This window comes from Hydractinia symbiolongicarpus, chromosome 14 (genome assembly GCF_029227915.1).
Source record: "Hydractinia symbiolongicarpus strain clone_291-10 chromosome 14, HSymV2.1, whole genome shotgun sequence".
NCBI classification, from domain to species: domain Eukaryota; kingdom Metazoa; phylum Cnidaria; class Hydrozoa; order Anthoathecata; family Hydractiniidae; genus Hydractinia; species Hydractinia symbiolongicarpus.
In genome coordinates this window covers 17,304,307-17,327,163 of record NC_079888.1, presented here as the reverse complement: position 1 = coordinate 17,327,163, position 22,857 = coordinate 17,304,307, and the positions used below count along the sequence as shown (strand labels likewise).

General features: G+C 35.5%; 1 protein-coding gene across 1 annotated transcript; it reads left to right on the top strand.

Annotated features, from left to right (window-relative positions):
* Positions 1-11,248: 11,248 nt before the first annotated feature.
* Positions 11,249-11,854, top strand: LOC130625742 (uncharacterized). Its single transcript, XM_057440845.1, has one exon. It carries the CDS (start codon positions 11,339-11,341, stop codon positions 11,597-11,599), a length of 261 nt encoding a protein of 86 aa, XP_057296828.1. The 5' UTR covers positions 11,249-11,338; the 3' UTR covers positions 11,600-11,854.
* Positions 11,855-22,857: the final 11,003 nt, after the last annotated feature.

Here is a 22,857-nt window from a genome sequence, read left to right as displayed (position 1 = left end):
AGAGCAGTCGTCCCACTTAAGCCAGGTGTTTTGCTGGTTTTTGATAAATGCCCAGTAATGCTTGGCTTTTAATATACCAGAATGGTTGATAGTTGCAACTAAGTAGTAGTTGTTATTGAACGATAAGTTGTCATTGGTTGGGTGGGATGGGAACCCTTAAAACTTAATGTTTCATGGGAAGGCAGTAACTACCCTGTTGTCTGTGAATGTTGACCGTATTGGCCACGAGAAATGACTTCCGAAAGTACATTTTTTACACTTAAATATCTTTTACTAACGGCGTTGTTACGATTATATCCTTTTGTTTCGTTTTTCTTATAAAGACCATTGATCAACATCAACCCCAGGCACTCTTTGTTTTTTTACATAATATGGAGTCAGAGGTACCACAGAGTCTATCGTGTTTCAAAGTATATTCTGCAAATTACCTTCTTTGTAGTGCGACCTGTTAGGCTGTGTTGTGAGCAGTTCTTATGTAGCTATTTTTTAACGCTGATTGTATATGTTCCAAAAAACTCCTTTTGGCTAAAAACTGTCATAATCATCAAACAAGAGAAGCTTTAAAAAAACACGGAATTTGGCAAAAAAGCCTTACCATTTAGAGCTGCAAAAGTGTGGAATAATCTTCCAGACCAAGTGACTACATGCAAGCCGCCTTAGCATGTGAAAGAAATTAAAGAAGTTATATATTTAAAAAGTCGCCAACTTGCTGATAAAGGCACTTTTACTGTTGTGTTCTTACCTGAACATGTTTGTGGTGTTATTACTCGTAGGAAACGAAATCAGTTTCATCAACAGAAAGATCTTGTGTAGGTGAAGATCTAAAAGTATTTACATCAGCAATATGAGAAAAAAGTGCAAAAATATGGGTTAATCTAAGAAAAAAACAAATTAGAAAACTCACTTGTACAAATTTCTGTAGCCATTCTTTGATTTTTGAATATTATATAATTGTTTTGAGATATAAGGTAGCTAATGAGAAATTTTTTGCTAGAAAATATATTTGCTGCAGATGGAGAAGAGAATTAGCCAAATTCATAGGCCGGAAGAATGGGCGATAATGTTTTGCTTGTGGGGAAAAAAAAATCCATAAAATTTATCCCATTGTCTGCTTATGCTACATTTTATGATAAAATGTGCTTTGATCACTTAATATAATTATTTATCAATTACCTAAAAAGACTTGCATGATTGAGTAAACCAAAGTTTAAAAATATAAAAAAAATTCTATCCCCGTTAAAAAGCATCTAATGTTCCATTTATTTAAACATGCCAGTCATGGAAATATATAAAATATTCCTCAAAGAAATAAAAATCTGAAAATCATGGCGGGAGAAGCTGTGCAGATTTTGTGGTCAAAGGGTTTTAAAAACGAATTATTACTTAAAACAGGAAATTGCATCAAAACTAAAAGAAAACCAAGATATTGTTTCAAAAAGACCACCGAAGTTTTATTGCAGAAAAAGCATAATGACGTGAAGGAAATGAGTTGAGATAATGAAGAAATTAATGCAAATTGTAGCACTGGTGAGAGGTCAGAAGGAGAAAGTGATCTGTTGTTCTACTAAGTTAATTCACTGTCAGCAAGACCTTTCCTTGACATGCTTCATAGCTAGTTAGCTAGGTAAATTGATTTGTACTAACAGGCCAAACAAAGTCGAATAACTTTCGTGACGTATTGCAAACTTTTTCCGCAAATGCCAGACCCTAACAACCTCCTCTTTCCAGAAAAATTAGTTAGCTAGTTGTTAAAAAATGCCTGGGGTGTAAATTTTAAAGACTTATAGCGTACTGCAATTGACGACGCAAATACCAACGTCTTACCAAAGATTCTTGGTTTCACATGACAAATTTTTAATGATGTGATTTTTCTTTAAATTGAACATGAACTTACGTAAGTTTTGCTCATGGCCGTTCGTGTATGGGTGCAAATGTGATGACAAAACAAAAAATAAATTGCCAAAATTTTAACACAAGTGTGCTGATGTAAATTAGGCACATGACATTTCACATTGGCAGTTTTTTGTTAAAATAAAAATATAATTGAAAAGGCTCTACTAACTTATCTAAAAAATCTGTGGTTGCCAATTAGGAAAAATACTTAATTTTTCTATTTATATTTTAGACACGGGTGAAGTTGAAGGTCTTGAATTTGATGCAGAAGATTAGATCATTTTGATGACAGTGATAACATTAATGATTATCAGGTACAAGAAATCAAATCTAGCTATCTATGTTGATAAATATCCATTTTAGATATATTATTCAAGCAGAAGTAACTTTGATTTGTAAAAACAACATAAAATAATATGCACTACTTCACAAGAAATAAACTAGCGGGGGAAAGAGCTTTACAAAATTAGACATAGCCAGTAGGATTCCAAAAAATCCTCTTTTTCCTTTTTTACTTTACTATACGTAAAATTTTGTGTCTCTGTGAAATTGTCTAGTCAGCGAACCTACTTGCACCTTGTTGTATTCTTGTCGTGTCTTATGTGTTACATTATCAGTTTAATTTATGATTTATGTTTCTGTAGGAAAATGAACCAGAAGTTTGGGGTGATCCAAATGATAATCCAATTAAAGATTTCCAAATTCCTGTTGAGGAGGAGGAGCAAACACAGGGTGGTGTTGCAATATTGGTTTTGGTTTTACGTGTTATTTTGCTATTGCAAACTGCACAGTTTTTATCTGACTCTGCAACAGAGTCGTCATTGGTTGTTGTGCACAAGATAGTGTCCATTCTAAATGGTTTTATTCAATCAGAACGTATCTTCCAATTTATCGAGAAATTCCCTGTTACATAGAACTCAAATTGTTGAAAGTTTATTCCTGCAAAATTTCTACAAAAAAGAAGTTTCCAGTGATTATCTTTATCTGGACATTAATTAAATTAAGAAGTTTAATTCACAGGGGGATAATTGGGTAAGAAAGTGTAGAGACTGGAGAATTCCTGGGGCAAAGCCCAGTTGCAGACCAAGAAAGACTTGGCAGGAGGTTATAAAGACAGACTTGATAGAGAGGAAGTTGAGTTTAGATCTAACACAGTCTAGATCAGATTGGAATAAGCTCATTAATATACCCCGTCCAACCCATGCTAGCATGGAAAACGGACGTTAAGCCGGGAATGATGAATGATGATGTTGATAATTATTTTTATTTTCAGGCAAAATGATATCCAAAAATTGTTCCTATGTTGAATTTTCAAGTCACACACGGATTCGTTATCGTAAACCATGTGGTACAACTCTCATGAAAAGTGTTATTGGATTCAATGGAAATAAAAGTAGGTCCTACCCAATATGTGAGAGACATTTGAGGAGGGTTTTTGCACAGAATGCAACTTTTCTCTTTCTCAATTCCCCATCTCACAAGATTGGTTGGAGAGGGAAGGGTGTCGTAGATTGCCCCTATACAAAAGGAAGTTAGACATTGTGGCAGTGAAAGAATTGTTCTCCAAGATAGATCATTTTTCAGGTTGTTTATTATCTAGCCAGATAATAAACAACCTGATAATTTCTTTTATGCAATAAAACTACGAGTTACTTATTTTTTGTACGTGATCGCGTGATGTTTTGACAAATCAACTAATGCATAAACACTTGAGGCCAAAAACTTGGAAACAAGGTTGTGACGTTATTCATGTTTCATCGCGTGGGTAACTAGGAACCACTTGGGACCAAACTTGGTAATTATCCCTAACCTGATTCCCCAAATTCGCTGTGGAATAAACAGGTTTATGACATCATCAAAAATTATTGAACCACAATATTTCTGTAACAATTCCTCACAAGTACACGAACTTATACATTTTTCGATCAGCGTTTCAAGATCAATGCAACGAAGACAACGAAAAAAAAAATTTAATTGTGGCAGGGACTTTGCAGATGTCAGCAAAATTTTTAAGACTTTATATATTCTTAACAGTTCGTCAATAGCACATGATACTATACATTTTTCTTATCCGCGTTTTAAGCTCTGCATGCAACAGGAAACAGATAAACGAATTTTGCCTTTTGTTCATGCAGTGCTGACGTCAGCAAAACACCTAACACAACCCATTTTCCCATTATTCTTCTACCTAATTGGATTTTTCCATGGGCCTTATCGACTAGTTTTAACAATATTACATTTTGCATAAAAGAAATTAATAACATATGGTAGGCCAAGGACTAAGAGTTGAGCTGGCTTGTCTCACTAAATTATCAGCTGGAAACAGGGTTATACCTAGGCCCTGTATAATGTAGTTGGCCACATTCTGTATCAATTTAAAAAGGTGTAGGCCAAAATTTACTTGTGAAACAGTGTAATTCCAGAAAATAAGGTCCATGTTAAAATTGATGGAGGACCTGGAGGAAATAGTTTCAAAATGACATATCAAGTAGGCAATGTTCTAAATCAAGACATGAAGAAAACACAATACTGTTTAGCATTTGTAAGGTAAAGAACGATTACTGCAAATTAAAAATATGAAAGAAAAACACAAAGAGACTTGAGAGTCTGCCTTGAAAGGTCTTGACCACAAATAAAAATGCTGCAACAAGTCAAATACAATGAGTCATATTTTGTGTAGTTACGTACAGCAACTACAAAATTCTGTGTGCAACGCATGGTATAACTGGTGCATATTATTTTAGGTCTGGGCAGTTGCTAAATGATAATTAAAATAAATTAATTTTTACAGAACATTTTTTTGCGATTTTAAGTTGCTGTAGTTCAAGCATGGGTTTTTAGTACGCAGATATACAAAAAGCATAGATAAAAACTATGTTTATTTTTAACAACTTTCTTAAAAATATGCATACTTTAAAATTTGTGTTTAGTGCGTCACAACTGTTTGTTTTGCAACATTTCATTAAAACTAATGCGCAACCGTATTTTATTAAAAGAGATTAACGAAAAAGTCACTGACGACACTTGAAAAAAAATTGGCAGATTTTCGTGGAAGTGGTGGCGACCCTGAAAATGCAAAAGAATTCTATAAAGTTATTACCAACATATTTTTGACATAGCACCTGACAATTCTTTGCTCTCCAAAAGTTATCTACTGAAGATTGTACAGACGATGTCAAGGGCAGTTGAAGAAATGGACTAACTTGAGGTGAAAATATTATTGCAAGCGTTGCAAGTAGTGCAGATTTTTACACGAGTGTTGAATAATCTACCAAAGAAAGGAAAGGCTAAGGGCAACTCTGGTATGAGATACTCAATCTCTAGAGCATCTTGCTAACGGAACGGATTAAAAGCAGTGTCCCTTACATTAGAAACATGGACTTTAATGCATTTGAAAATAAAGAAGGGTTCACTGGAAATTTGGAGGAGGATAATTTGCGTAGAATACTTACAAAACTTCTACCTATCGACATATTGGAATCATTTGCAGAGATGGCTGTGGTGACTACTGGTAACACATAAAAACATTGCAAAATGGAATTGATGTAACATGTGTTGCCTAAATTTAGCAAACTGCTGGTGCTGCCTAGTGATTCTTGTGCAGGCAAGGTAGTGGAGCTCTTTGTTACGCCCTGGAGATTCTTGTCCTTTAAGGTAGTGGTCAAAGTTGCTTGTGACGGGGACGAACAGTTGGTATCCCTACCAGGATGAATCCAAGACAAAGAATCTCGAGATAGCCAGATGTAAAACAACGATCACAGAGATGACTCAGTAAGAGATTTCAGAGTAGAACGCACAGACGTGTTAGAAAAGCTGAGGCGACGGAGGCAGATTCTAACTGTTTCGGAACATAATCCCATAGCACCTACTCAACAGCAAAGAAATGCACAGACCAATTGTTTAATCTCATGACGGAACAAAGCGACGATTATTTATCAAACTTAACTCCATGCCAAGTCTCTATGTTCTCTTCGCACAGGCAAGTTAATTCCAGGATAATTACAGTTTTGGTCATGGCACAAGTTAAAAGTATGTCCGGACGAAATTGAGTTACAGCAAGATAAGTTGGTACTATTAAGGTTAAATATAAGTCTGACAATAATCTCCAATCAGAGGCCAGGTGAAGGATTCCTTGAATTTTTGGACGCTTTTTTGCGGGAAGACGTTAACCAGTTAGAACAAAGGATATTTTGTGATATCTAGAGGGTTTTGCTGGCCCTCAATCGGATAAGAAGTTCTGAATGGCTGTCACTAACACACATAGAACAGTATCGTGGCTGTATGTGAATCTACCTTGTGAAAGGGCTAAGTTACAAGCGCCTAAAATGTGGGACACATTACAAGAGGCTTTTTACATAGGGTGCAACTTTTGTCCTTTTGAATTCCCCACTTGACAAGATTTGTAGGAGGAAGCGTGTCATAAGGTTGCGCTGATGGAAAACGAAGATAAACTTTGCGGCAGAGACAGTGGGTTCTTCCAAGAAAGATCGTATTTAATAAACGAGCACCACTTACTCCAGTTACTTTGAACATGAAGCTGAACGGCTCAAACATAATATATGTCTTCCTGATTTTTCTGCACAACATCTGATGCAAGTTTGCGGTAAGAATGGGTACCAATTGGTGGGACACTCTTATGGCTTGCCAGTCTCAGGCCTGCTCTACCAAACTGGTGGAAATTAAGTATTTTCTTAAACTCCAGTTGACTCTCTGCTGATTTTAATGTCTGACCTTCCAGTGTCAAGCCTTTATATGTGGAAGAGAATTTGAGACTAGAGGATCAGCCGAATCTCGCAAGAAAAGATGAACACTAATCTTAGATTTTAGTACAGCGGATAGACTTTTTAAAGGTAGAGGGCATGGCGATAAAGCGGAATACAAACTTATGTTAAAAATAGAGTAATGGAGTCTCAGCCACTTCCTTATTAAGAAAGAAAACTTTTGTTTTAGTCAAACAATACGAGATATCAGAACTTCATAAATTAAAAAAGGCCATCGTATTCGGGGAATTAGAAGATGATGCAAAAACCACACTGTGATTGCCTCTATGGGAAGAATAATCTATGAGTTGGACAACAGCTAAATCTGGCAATGTTGAATTTATCCTCTGGCCAAGAAACTTAACTGGGTTTGCGTGAATAGATGGTATTGGTTCTTGCAGGACTCAAAAAGGAGACTGATCTAAAACTTCTTCATTAGCTATAACAATCCTTCGTGATTTTGAAGGTCTAAAGCCCATTCCAGCCCAATGAAGGGCTGTTACACAACGATCCTACAAGTTCTGAGTTTGAGGGACACTTGAAGACATTAAAAAAATGTCATCCATAAAGGCCTTAACCAGAGGATGGTCCAAATCGCCAGGCGGAACACAACTTTTTAACTCTTCTTCGGCGCACACATATTAAATGATTACATTTATAGCTGCCAAAAATAGTATGATTGATAATGTACATCCAATAAAAATACCTGATCCAAGACATTGAAACACCATAGCGGCGAAGGGCCATGAAAATGAGTTTATGCGGTATAGTGGGATACGCATTAAGCCACATTAAGCCATATTGCAGATTGTGCATTTTTTCTAGACTTGGCGTTTCTCAGAGCAGCCCAGACAAGAGACATATGCTCCTAGCAACCAGGAACTTTTTCCATACATCCTTTTTGAATGGATTTGTTAATAAAGTGGTTTGAATGATGTGGTTTTCTAGGCGCTTTGACACAAGACTGAAAAAAAAAAGTTTTCCTTCCACATTGAGGAGAGCTATTGACCGAAAATCCTTAATGGATGATGCAGATGCAGGCTTGTTTTTAGGGATATAAACTTCTGAAGCAACCCTCCACTGAAGGAATTCTTTAAACAAGATTGGAACAGGTTGAAAAGAAAGGACACAATTTGAGGACAATTCTTGTAAACAGTGTAAGGTATTGGGTTCAATCTGGGTGACGATGCATTGCGATCAGTAAGAAGGATGATTTGAAAGTCCTTGAAATTAAACTTTGATAAATCAAATGCAGAAGTGATGTTGGAAGCATTAGGCAATCCATGAAGAGTCGAAGGCGGGGTCTCATATAGCATTAGGCAATCAATGAAGAGTCGAAGGCGGGGTCTCATATAAGGGATCAATTAACACAAAAGCTAGGTTTCGACCCATATTTCTTAACCTAAGTATCCTGGATGTCTAGCTGGTTCACCTTGAAGAGGTCCGCAGAGGTCATCAGCAGAAACTAGGCATCCCTATCTTCCTAAAGTAAACTTTATCCGTTCTCTACGCAACTATGCTATTCATTGTTTTTAACTGAGGAAACAAGTGGAGTACATCGTTAGATGATGGCATGTGGAAACAAGTGGAGTACATCGTTAGATGATGGCATGTCAAGGCGTCAAGAGTTTTTTGATATCCCCATCCTTTGAAATCAGGACAGCAAACTCTAACAGCAAATGAGGAAAAAAGGTTGGTGGTGTACATTAAACACATTTTGACTCGTGTACTCCACTGACCATTTCTATGACAAAGTCATAGAAATGGAACATTGTAAATAGGTCAGGAAGGGAAAGTAGATTCAATGTTTAGAATGGTCTTGGAGTTCATTAATCGGATCCAGAAACCCATTACTGTTAATTTCTGTGCTTGTCCAGGCAAACTGATGGTTCCACCTTTTATTTATTATTTTAAAGAAGTCTTTTCCATGTTGAAACTACTGTCAATGGCACCACCGATGCTCTATATGGCAAAACCGACAATAGATATATGGATGAAGATCTGTTCTTCAAGTGGTTTACTCGTTTAATGTTGATAATTGATGGCCACGAGTCTCACATCAAACTCAATGTGATATGTGCTGCTAGGGAGAACCACGTTATCTTGTATTGCCTTCCCCCTCATACAACTTGCCTTCCCCCTCATGTGCTTCAGCCCTTGGATGTTGGATTGTACGGTCCACTAAAGACATACTTCAGCAGAATCAGTTAAGGTTCAGATCTGAAGGTCAAGCATCACAAGAAATATTCCGATTTCCAAAACAGAATTTTCTGCTGTTTTCAAGCTGACGTATGGGGAAACCTTTAGCTAAGCGCGCATTCTTTCATTATTTCGGTCATGTGGCATATATCTGTCAATTCACTGTCCATAAATTTAATTGCATTGTCAACTCTACCGACACCTGTCCCGTCTATTGCTTTGTCAACTCTGCCGCCACCTATACCGTTAATTACATCGTCAACTATACTGCCAATTGTAATTGTCTAATGTACAGTCCACATCGTCGTCACCGCCAGCTGCATCTATCCCAGCAACTTTAAACTGTCTTCCTGGTAGATCAATATCTCCAATAAACATCGACAAATAACCGACTACCTGCTGCTTTTTATACCAAACTCTAAATCAACGCGCGCAATGAAGTCATCATGTATAAACACTTAATTAACCAGCAAAATGACGACACTTGGGCTGCCCTTTACAAACGATTGATATTAAATGAAGCAGAAATCAATTGTATGCTCACTGAAGAACTAGCAACTTTCATTTCCAACAACGCAAAAGCTAAAAGACCAATGCCGGATACGTTCTTGCGTCATTGCTTACTGCAATTAGGTTCATATTGGCTGCTCATAAACCACATTGCGTAATAATAGGATTCAAAATCAACTTAAATACATTATGGATACTTGTTGGTAAACCATCCACAGGTTTGTTTCACAATTTGAATATTAATAGAAAATTCTTTTATATCTTCGTATCTGCTTCTGCATTTCAGATTTTATATGACGCTATCAAAACTATCGTTCTTTACAACTGCGTCTCTGCTTTGCAGCCTTTATAACACCATCAAATTTACTGTTCTTTATAAGTGCGTGTCTACATCAGTTTTCGTTTTAACATTTAAATTAGCCTATAATTTAAAAAATGTTCACTAAAAATTTTAACAAAATTAAAATGGTACGCAGATACGCACTCAAGCAATCAGTCCACACGAAAAACTTCGTATCATTTCGTTGCAGCTTTTATATCATAATCACTATTTTTTTGTACTAATTCTAAAGGTGTCCCAATAATTTAAAATGAAAAAAGGAAAAAAATATATATATAAAACACACATTCTACTTCCGTATCATTGTATCTGGAACTGACAATTTTAGGAAAATCTCCGGCAATAAAATTAGCTGATTCAATTACTAATGAATATATCCGAAAATTAATTATCCCCTCTACAACCAGCAATGGATTGACTAAATTTTTAACACAAAATTTTGGCGCATTTATTGTAAACCAGGAAATCACAGAATAAGAAAATAATTTACAAAGAGGTGGCAAGCCACCGCAATGATGAACTGAACCTGTTAGGTCTTTGGAAATAAGCTAGAGGTTGTACTCCTCTAGAGAACATGCCTCTAAAAGCACAATTCTCCCTTTTTACAAGGAATTAATTAAAAATATATAAAAAATTAAAAAGGACACAACACATTTGAAAGATGAACAGAAATTTAACCAAGGGCAGGTAGGTTTCGACCCATATTTGTAAACCTAAGTACCCTGGATGTCTAGCTGGGTCACCTCGAAGAGGTCCGCGGACATTCATCAGCAGAAACTAGATATCCCTATCTTCCTACAGTAAACTTTGACCACTTTCTGTTCAACTGTGCTATTTTTTGTTTTTAACTCAGGTAATGGTGGAATTGACGGGGACATTAAGAATATAATTATAAGTATCCGTGTTTATAAGCATACAACATCCACAAGCTTCCAGCAAATAATGAATATCTGGAATTATTACATAATTTGCTAGAACAATCACTAGGCACTATCATCTTATACATAAACGCTGGTACAGAAAAAACCATCAAACTTTTTGTGACAGTCTCTCCAGATGATTTTCCTCCTACTTCACTATGTCCAAACACTGAATACGAATCAAAATACAACGTTCCTTAGCACAAATGCATTACACAAAATATGGTAGATTATATTAAACATTGATATGTTAACTTGTGTGATAATTTAATGGACATTAAAAAGGTTGATCCAAAAATGTCGCTTATTCTTATACCACTTTTCATATACGCCAATTAACTCCATATTAATAGTCAAAATCCATAATCTGCTGGAATAATCTCCAAAAAAAATACATTAACATATTTAGTTTTCTTAAATGGAAACAGTGTTGCGTAGTTAAAACTGTAAACTTTTTTTCTTTTTCTTTTTTAAAAAAATTTGGTTTTTAGCTTTAGAATGCTTAGGAGTTATTCCATTAAATGTAAAAATTTCCTGTTTAGACTTTCTATTATTTGACTTGATTTATTTTAACGGAGTGTATATTCTGCCGGTACCGGCGGAAATAGTAACACGCGTTAGTCGGACGGTACCGGCTGGTTAAGGAAGAAAATTATTCTGCCGGCAGTAAATTTCCCGCCAAATCGCGTACTTAACATCATTCAGACATAATCGTAATGGCGGATGATGTTGATGGTGCATTTACTGTTGGTGAAAAGTTTGCGAGCTATAAGGATTTATGTAATAAATTAGAACGTTTTAAAGCATCACACTTCGTAGATTTATGGATTAGAGATTCTCGGACAATAAAAGCTTCTCAAGGGAGAGTAAAGAAAACACTAAATCCTGAGTTAAAATATTATGAGCTAAAACTGTCTTGTGTTCATGGTGGTCGTAAATTTCACTCAGAAAGTTCAGGAAAACGCTCCTCGCAGTAAGTAGATATCAATAAGTTATTTATTTCTAGCTTTTTATTGAAAATAATTTCTGCATAGTATTAGTTTAGCAAGCTCTGTTCCTCTGTGTTCACCTAGCCTAGCTAGCTACTGTTCTTTTTTCTTTATTGCAGAACACTGAAGAATAACTGCCCATTTAGTATCAAGATTAGGGCATCTGCAGATGGCCAAACTTTAGAAGTAAAAGATATAGTTGATAAACATAATCATGAACTCAACCAGGTAACTGCTAGCTACACACAGTGGTACAATTTTTATGATAAACATCATTTACCTTTATGACGTTTCGCCACCCTGTTGTGGCGTATTTCAGAGATTAAACATTGCTGTACACTGACAATTACATATAAATGACTACTATATAATAAATACAATAAAATATTGAAACCTAATAATATAATAATAATAATATAATAGTAACAATAATAAAGTGTTCAGTCATATATAACTTAAGACGTAAAAATAATGTACAAAGTCAACTTAAAAATTGTTATGTTCGAAGGTATAGTTTAACGGAAAAACGGCATGGCTCTTGCCTTGCAGTTGCGGGTTCAATTCCTGCTGCCTTCATTTATTATCTGTATATACATAATAAAATTAAAAGTAATCTTTTTAATATAAATTTGATTTTTAATGTTAATGTTATAATGTAATACATTTAAATGGTATATTTTTCATAGAAGTTGTTCAACCACTTGCCAAAACAAAGGCGTCTCACAGACCAAAGCAAGGAAAAGGCTAAGTACCTGCTCTCGATGAATGTCAACAAAAAGTTATTGCAGCAGGAACTCTCGAGAGAATGTGGGAAAGTTGTAACACTCCGAGATATTTCCAACATCGCTGCAGAAAACAAAAGAGAAAAAACTCGTAACGACCTAAACTCAGTTGTAGATATTTTAACAAATAAATACGGTTGGTTTTACTTATTTATCAACTCTGTATTATGGGGCAGTTATTGTCTTCTTTGTTTCTCTTTTGGGTTTTTTTAGCCTTCATGCTTCTATTTTGAAAGAGAATTTCTAAAAATACAGAGGTTTAACTCTTGACTTACCAATTGATACTGTAAACATGATTGCAATAAAATTTTCACTTTGTAAACAATTTGTAAATCTACTGTAGGTTGCACTGTTAGCATTCATGCTGATGAAGAAAAAAATTTGATTGGGATTTTCTTTCAAGATGATTTCATGAAAATTGTAACGGCAGCATATGCTGAAATATTTTTCATTGATGCTACATATAAGTTGACAGAACTAAAAATTCCTGTTTATTTGTTGGTGGTTGAAGATTCCATGGGTGGAACCGAGGTTGCTGCTGTGGGGCTTCTTGTATCTGAAAATGAGGAGTCAATTACTTGGCTTTTAAACACTTTTAAAGAAAATAATAATGGGTTAATTCCTCGCATCGTAATGGCCGACAAAGATCTGACATTGAGAAAGGTGGTTAAAGAAATTTTCCCCACCTGTAAACTATTGATTTGTTTATTTCACACACTACGTAGTTTTAAGCGTGAAATTTCTAACCAATCATTTAATTTACGAGAATGCCAACAAGTGGTATTAAAAGAACTTTTTCAGAAAATGTGTTACAGCAAAACGGAAAGTGAATATCGTGAACAATACGATCTATTTATGAAGGCTGCTCCAGAAATGGTTCAAAGCTACTTTACAGAGAATTGGCACGATATAAAGAATGAGTGGGTTTTAGGTGATGTCCTTAATGTCAATAGCTTCCTAAATACGACGAACAATAGACTTGAGAGCTTAAATGGCAAACTCAAATCTGTCATTAAGTTGTACAGTCCGTTAGAAGACTTTATTGACGGTTTTTTCACGGTTTTGTACTCCTTAAGGAACGAACGAGATCACAAAGCTGCATCAACATTACTCAAGCGCAAAGTAATACCATTTAATATTTCAACCCCTCAATACCAATATTCAAATTTGTTAACAAGTTACGCCTTAAATTTTGTGCTGAACCAATTAAAAGAAATGAAAAATGTCGGAAATGTTCATAAAGAGGGGACAGTTTTCAAAGTTCGTGGTGAAATGCATTTAAATGTCAACACAAATTCGTGCACATGCAGTTTTACAACCTCGATGCTGTTACCCTGTCGGCACATATTTGTTGTACGAGAACTTGAAGGTTTACCTCTTTTTGACGAAAGTTTATGCGCTGACCGGTGGACTAATGATTTTCATAGAAAAACACATCGGATGTTTATATCAGAGCACCCATCTCCAGTCACACCAGTTCATGTATCCTTAAGAAAAGGCGAAAAGAAGGTATTGAATCTTAACGAGCGTTACCGCAATGTGCATCGGGTCTGCGAAGAAATAAAGACAATTGTGTCGAGTGAAGGTACGAAACGGTTTTTGGGAAAGATGGATGTTCTAAAGAAACTTGTATGGTATTGGGACAATGACGTTGATGTACAATTGCTGGGAACAAGAGGTTCTTATTATTTTTAATATTTATTTTTCTAAAATATGGCGCAAAAGGATAAACTGCATAGGCTGGAAAAATGCACGGATTAATAATTTCCTTTTATTCTTTAAGATGGCGTTGAAGTTGCATATCCCAATGACTATTCTAATCAAAATGAAACAGCGGCATCTACATGTGGTCAAGATTATGAACAAACGGAAAAACAAAAAGAAAGTGATGAACCTCCAAGTGAAGTTGAAACAGTGGAATTAGCGGAGGCGGATGACATGGCATCAAAAGACGTTGGTGTATTAGAAAGTATGTCAGATGTTCTTTCCTGATACCTCTCGGATTTTTATATTTATTTTTGTGTTAAATGAATTCATCTGCCTGTGGGACGTAGATTTTTTTTAAATAATTTAAATTTAGAGTCGAATCTTGATCTCAAACTACCGGTTAAAATTAAGAGAAGAGGTCGCCCAAAGGGAGTGGATTTTAACGTAATTGGTTTAACATACAAACGCAGGAAAAAGGCACTTGACAAACGTCCAACTCCTTTCAAATTACTACCTGTTCGGGAGCAGCAATGTCGCATGTCATGGATCTTCGGAGAACAAAAAGGTGAAGAAATTGTCAAAAACGGCACTACAGTTTGTGAAAATGATCTTCCGAAAGCATGTTCACTCTCTATGGCACTTCTAGATGAAAATGTGGATACGCAATTGATTTACAAGTACTTTACTTCAACCGCATTTGCCAAACTACAGAGACTTTTGATTGTCAAAGACAAAAAGGGAACCTGGACATGCCCACGATGCAAAAATGAAGCAGACGGTCACGTGATAGGGTGCGAAGTGTGTTTAAATTGGTACCACCTGACATGCATTGGTTTAAAACAAAAACCAAAAATGGTTAACTGGGTGTGCAAGACGTGTTTGACTAGGAAATGTGGGAATTCAGGTAATTTTTTTGTCAATTCTACAAATACGTTTTGACATTAAAAATATTTAACTATATATGAATTAGAATATGTTTATTCCAATCTTCTCGTATTTATATTTTCCTTAGTACCTGTTCGAAACAATATCAATGTACCAAAACCTCTTCCAATTTCTATTGAGGCGAATCGCAATGTTTGGTCCATGGCTTTTGAAACAGTTTGTAAACAACAAATGTCGTCAAAAACGGTTTTAACCCCGTCTAGCTCTCCATTTAAGTTGTACTTTGACGACTTACAGTCACTTAGTCCACGAACTATGGTGTTAGGGGAAGTTATTGATGGCTTATTTATCCTGATATCATCAACAGTATTTCAAGAGAAAAATATTTTCATTTTGCCTTCTTCCTTTTTCGAACGCGTTAAAAGAGATTCAACACTTGAGGCAGTTTTGCCTGGTGACTGTGAAGATATCGATTTAATCGTGTCTGCTTCTTTTTACTCCAACCACTGGTCCTTGGTTTTGATTGATTGTGTGCAAAAGAATATTCTTTATCTGGACCCTATGTATGGTTATGTTCCAGACACGAAATTCAAGCAAGATATCAATGTTATAAACCACATCATTTGGTATAATATTCTCAATAACAATTTGGAAACGCCAATACCGGAATCCATACCAGACTGGTGCATAATCACATCAGAGAGATTTGAGTTTTCTTTTTCGCGAAAGTTACCAAGGCAGAGAAACGGAGTGGATTGTGGCATATTTGCGGTAATGTACTTCTTATACATAGTCAAGGACGCCGAATTCGATTTTTATCCTGGTCACATGATACAAATACGCAAATGGTTTTATCACCTTTTGACTTGCAGTATGACGTACACACACAATTACATATCTTGGATTTTGTCGAAACTAAATAGCAATCGAATTGGTGGCATGCAGATTAAGAAAATCAATTATCTGACAACTATTCCTGTGAGTCATATGTCATAAATGTCACCTTGTCGTTTCTTTATTTTTAATTATTACCTTTCATGAATTTTGAAGCAACTAACTTCTTAATACCTACCAAAATCTTTTAGGATGCTGGCGTTTCAGAAAAATCTTGCGCTTCTTCGATAATAGATACAGGCACACTATCTGAGGAACACCATAATTCAAGTAAATATCTATATTATAATACCCGTGTGCGTCTGTCTGTCACGCAAAATGGTACCGTACCGTAAGTAGCGAGACGCGCTTAAGTGGTATAAAAAGGATGGGCGGACCCGTGGATTCTTCCACGGGCCATCGACTAGTCTAATCTATTGCGTTTATTAACAGTTTCTTTCTTTTTATACTTGAATGTCACAAAAAATTTCCATCTGCTTTATATTTTAGGTGATTTGCAAACTTATGACTTTAACAAGATGAACGAAGAAGGAAAGGCTAAAATGATTTTGTCTGTTTTGTTTTGCCCCGAATTTGCTATTGACTGTATAAATGAAAACGAAAGTGTAGACGAAGATGCGTTTCGAAGGATGGTCGAACAGGATCTTCCAAATTGCATAAGTGACGAATCATTCGATATAAAACTAATTAGGAGATTTTGCCTAAAAGAAACTTATGGTAAGCTGTGCAAATACATAAAAGATGCAGTTGAATCACGGAAAGAAAGTTTGTGTGGAAATTGTAAAGCAGAGTTGGTCGAACCACGCTCTTGTACAAGGTGCTTAGTCAGATACCACGACATTTGTTTTAATAGCACAGATGGAAATATTTGCTTTAGTTGTGAGAAATTTTTGAAAAAACGTAAGTTTTTTTACAAAAGTTTATAATACAGAAATCTATAATTATTTTGTCATTACATTCTCAAAATAATGTTACCATATTCCATTAGGAAAAGAGGAGATGGAAAAAGCAATTGAAGAAGGTATATAGCCGGCATCATATTTTTTTGCCACTTAACTCGCTTTAATTTTTTATTATTAGTCACTTCTGCTTCTTAGAACAACGTGAAAAAAAAGAACTAGAAAGGTGGTTTTGTCATTGGCGGCTGCTGTTAAGAAAAATGGCACATGACGGAAGTTTGATGGATATTGTGCAAGAGTCAAGTGATCCTGATAACAATAAATTACTTGCGATTTGTAAGTACGAAGGGAAAAAGTACGCCCACGCGCTGGAAGAATTATTCAACACATTTCCGAAATTCGAAAAGGAGTATAAGTTATATGCCAATGATGAAACTGAACCAAAGGAAAAAATTTTACATTTTGTCCATCACGGTTATAAGGAGAGCTTTGACATTGGTAAAACTACCTGTGCTAGATTAGAACATATTGTTATGCGACTCGTCAATGCGTATAAGTCATGAACCGGTAACACGACTGATGTATTTTTATTTTTGTTCTAATTAACTTACTTGTGTTGGTTCAAGAACTTTCATTTTGTAAAAATTCAGAAAGTTTGGTATATGGAGATCTTTATCTTTATATACTGCAATTTTAATAGTACAGTTTTTAATAGTGTTTGGTACACTTTACACGTTTTTTTTGTCTCGTCATGTCGTGGAATAAAACCGGAGTTTTGTTTGCTTTGAGTTTTTTTGTATTTTTGCCACGATTATGTACTATATTTACTTTTTGCAAAATAATACCTTTTTGGTGTATTTATCGTGATTTCCGTTATTACTGCCGGCAGACTAATATCTCTCTTTATTCTGCCGGTAGTTGATTACTGCCGGCAGAATTAATAGCCCCCTTTATTCTGCCGGTAGTTACTGCCGGCAGACTATCTCTCTTTATTCTGCCGGTAGTTGGTTACTGCCGGCAGAATAAACACCCCTACTTATTCTGCCGGTACCGGCAGAATATCCACGTCCTTATTTTAATAGCTTAAATTATAAAATGATGTCTTTTCTGTTTATTGAGGTTCAAAATATCATGTACGGGTATGAATAAATTGCCAAAATAAATGGGTGAAAAATGTTTGCAACTCCATTTCTACCATAAGTTATTGAGTTTTGCTATATAATATATATCAACATTTATGCTTTTTTCTTCGATTCAATTCTACTTTTCACATAGCAACTGCACATTATACTACCAAAACGAAGACCCCGTCTTTTATCAATACTTACAATTCTGTTAAAATGTTCCACTTTGTGTACATAATTTAAAACTGAATGTGTGTAATTCATTACATATGAATTACACACAAATAAAATTATTTTTGAAAAGAAAAAATTTTGATGGTATGTATATAAAATATAGCCTGAAGGCATTTGTTAATTTGTTACCGAATTAGTACTTGTTTGTATGTTCAATAAGTGAAGTGAAAGAACTATAACAGTTGCTCCTGCGTATGCGGTGTAGGCTGTTAAATATATCTCTGTCGTAAAAGGCTAGTTATATCTGCATTGCAATGTAGTTACTCCTATTCTCTTAATTGGATTTCTGTTTAGGCTGCGTAGGCTGCTAAATGTTTAATTGAATTTTTATGTCAGCTGCGTAGAATAAAACATCGAGTCTAGTCAAGTCAGACCTGTTGTCCGTTGGCTTTATTAATTCAACCCTAAATTTCGCCGGGTGGAATTCTATAGTTGCTACGATTAAATGATTGATTGATAAGCCCATAAAACTAATAACTGGGACGATTTAAATTTCACGGAAGTCTTGCACAGTAATGTTTTGCTACACGATTGTTTCTAAACTTTTGTTCGGCGGGTCTTAATTCTTGCCCCACCGTTACCGTAAGCGTTCAGCACATCTCCTTGTCCAGATGTTGCTGTTTACTTTTAATTATGCATTCTCATCTCACGGCTCTCGTTTCTCATCGTCATATATTCCTTCTAGACCTCTGTTACTTGTTTCACTTTTCTTTTCTCCGTCACTTAAATTCGTTATAAATGGGTTATGAGATAACAATACAGCAGGCTGTAATGATGTGACTAGGGCTGTGTGAAACATGCCTGACTTTAAGAAAACGGAATTTGGTAATATTACACGAATACGAGTGAATAACAAAAGTATGCGAAATACTTGCTATACGGAAATGTATTACACAGGATACGTGTATATTTCCGTATTCGCCAGAACTAAAATTGTTCAGTGAAATACGGAACCCATATTCTACTCAATTCGTATCTGGCACAGCGTATGGTTCCGTATGCACGAGATTGTGGACTGAAATTTCAGGGCGCTGGGTATCCTGGAAGTACACTCCAATTTTATTTTAAAAGCAGGCGCAGGGTTTACATTTTTGGTCTGTAAAAATTGACTCAATAACCAGTCCGTTTATGTTCTTACCTCTGTCTTGTGTCGTATTGTTTGTGATTGAAGGATTGTTTTTTGTCTTTAAGATTTTGTCAGAGAATAGTTAGAAGTCCAAGTTGGACAGTACTCATGCTTGTAATAAGCAACAAAGTGTATTCAGCACCTTCTTCTGGGAGCCTAGTCCTAATTTTATATACACTCACCGTCCCTTTATTACTGACAAAAAGTAAAAACTTCAGTTAAATTTCTAAATTACATATACATAGATATGTTACAAAACGAACTCAAACTGCGCCGTAGCAGACATCTGGTCGAGTTTATCATTGTGCGTGCACTTTGTAATTTTCATTCTTCTCAACAATGCTGTTTTCCACAACCTGTTAGGATCTCACCCTTTGTCAGAGAGAATGGAAATTCTGGAATCCACAATTTACCATCATGCTTCCCTTCTCTTTGGATTTAAGGCTCAACCCACACATGCCCCATCTGGTTTAAACAGACGTGTTTTACAGTCCATCTCGTTGGTAAAAGAAAAAAATTCACTTCTTCAACAACTAGAAAACGTGTCGGACTTAATGCAGAGGGAACATTTACAAACTTCGCTAGGCAATGTTAAATTAAAGTTAACAACATTACGCCAGGGAGAATGGAACACAAAAAAGCGTTGGAAGATCCGCAATGCAAACCGTGCATTTGGTAAGAATCCTTATCAGGCTGGTAAAGATCTGCTGGATCCCAAATGCTCTATTAGGCTTAATGTTCCTAAAAATCCCTAGATGCCCACAAATCTTCCATGTTAGTTGATCCCTTTTATGAGATACCGCTTTCGACTCTTCCTGGTTTGCCTAATGCTCCCAACGTCACGTCTGCATTTGATTCCTCCAAGTTTAATTTCAAGGACTTTCAACCATCCTTCATACTCGGCGGAATGCATCGTCACCCGGATTGAAACAAATACCTTACACTGTTTACAAGAATTGTCCTCAAATTGCGTCCTTTCTTTTCAACCTTTTCCAATCTTGTTTAAAGAATTCCTACATTCCTGTTCAGTGGAGGGTCGCTTAGAAGTTTATGTCCCTAAAAACAAGCCTCCATCTCTATCATCCATTAAGGACTTTCAGCCAATAGCTCTCCTCAATGTGGAAGGAAAACTTTTTTTCAGTCTTGTGTCAAAGCGCCTAGAAAACCACATCATGCCGAAAAACCACTTTATTAACAAATCCATTCAAAAAGGATGTATGGAAAAAGTTCCTGGTTGCTGGGAGCATATGTCTCTTGTCTGGGCTGCTCTGAGAAACGCCAAGTCTAGAAAAAATGCACAATCTGCAATATGGCTTAATGTGGCTTAATGCGTATCCCACTATACCGCATAAACTCATTTTCATGGCCCTTCGCCGCTATGGTGTTTCAATGGCAGCCTCTGGAGCAAGTCATTCTCTTTTAAGCCTCATCCAGCTAGTACCAACACTTTGGAGGTATTTTTACGATGCTGTGCTTGGCAGGCTCCTGTTAAATCTAGAGCGTTTTTTATCTGAAGTTGTCCCGGAAACGAAAAAGCACCTTAAAGTGTCATTTGTGAAAGCAGGTATCTGTTCCTCCGCTAAAAGATCCAAACCAACTAGTCTATTCCACCATGCTAGTGACTGGGTGATTTTTAGCAGATCTGAATGAAGGATTTGTGTTTCCTGCCCATATTGCAATCACATACCTCAAAACATATTCAATGGATCATTACATCTAACAGAAATTTTGGATCTGGTCAGTTTGGGGAGTTAAAGCTTCTCAGATTTCAAAATCTTGGTATAGTGGCAGCAGCTAAAGTGTGCAACTCACATAACTCTAAGCAATAGATGTTGAAACTGTTATTGGCATGATTGTTGGTCATCCTAATTTCCCGTACGTATTTGGATTGTTAAACGAAACAAACATAATGCAATTCCTTGGAATGTTTCATTTAGGTGCCTGGGTAGCTTCTCGAAATCTTGCAAAAGCTATTTGTTCCTTTGATCCCATAATGTTCCAAAGCATATCCAGGACTAATCTAGAATCATTTATTTGGCTTCACTCAAAAAATATCCTGCATAATGATATTAAGGCTGACAATATAGTTATTCATGGAAGTATTCCCAAGGTTATTGATTTTGGCAAAGCTAATATGGGTTGCAAGCTGTCTCACATACTCTATTCAACCTGGAACTACAGAGCATGAAAAATATGAAAGGTACCATAGACATTTGGCCTATGAGCTACGTAATATTCCCGGCTCATCTCAGTCATTTAAATCTGACACATATTCAATTGGTTATATGTTTAAACATCCTTCTACCAGAACATCACCTCCAAGTGAGCGCATTTTAATACTGGCAAAGATATTAAACTTCGTATATCACGGAATAATGCATTAGATAAACTTCAAGTATTTTAAAGTATAATCATTTTATATAGCTTAATGGTACTAATTTTTGCATGCAATAATTTTCGTGTTTTTCCTTTAATATTCGTTAATTAATGCCTGCACAAAAAATTAAGAATATCAATAATTCATAAAATTTTTACCTCACAAAGTAAAAAATAGAACAGCATTGCCAAATTCCTAACAAAAGTATTAAAGGTGTAATTAACTCTGTGAATATTTTATTCAGAAAATACTTTTTTCAAAAATATTTGATAACATATATATTTAACAATTCCGGAAAATAAATACCAAAATTAGTACCATTAAGGTTCTTTAGTATATTTTTATACATGGTTGTTGATCTTTTTTACTTCAAAATTTAAAGTTTTGGGTTTTTTAAAGCTTATTACCTTTCACCTTGAAAAATTTCTTAACCCCTTTTTGCATGATTTTTTTTTTTTTTTTTATGAAACCTATGTTATTTCATTTATTTTAACCAACTAAAAACATATTTAAATCATAATTTGCAAAAAAAAAGAAATTTGCTGACATAATCAATTTTTTAAGACTGTATCATATATGATACATTATGCACAAAAAGTTATTAAAACACCAAAAAAATTTTTGGGAAAAAAGTGTTTTAAAAGCTAAAAAAGGCCAAAAATTGCCTCAAACTCGTATATGAATTGAAAATTTTATCATTTCAATTTTTTTTCCTAAAAGGACCAAATGTCAGAATTGGTGAACACCACCTGCTGGTGGCCAGTTGGCAGCACAAGGTGGAAAATGGGTAAAAATAAATGGAAAAGTTATGTCAATCGAAGATCAAAACATATATTATACAGTATAAATATTATAATTAGTAAATGTTACTCCACTCAAGCACTCTGTTTAAATCATGTATGGAATTTCTTAAAACAATTCCTGTCCTTATTTAAACATAAAGCGACATTACATTTCTCACAACATACATAGGTTAATGTAGAGCATTTCTGGTATTTGCAGCGAGTGCAAGAATCATTGAATACAGGCCAGTGAGCAAATTTATCGGTACGAACCTCCTGATGGGGCATTGGTATTTTAGGTCCCAGACGGTCAACGCCATTATCAATTGATGGTCGACCACGCTTTCTATTTGGAGTTTTCTGGTAATGGCACAATAAATCAGCAACAGCTAGTTTGAACTTTACTAAAGGCACATTTGGATCTTGTTTTCTCCAT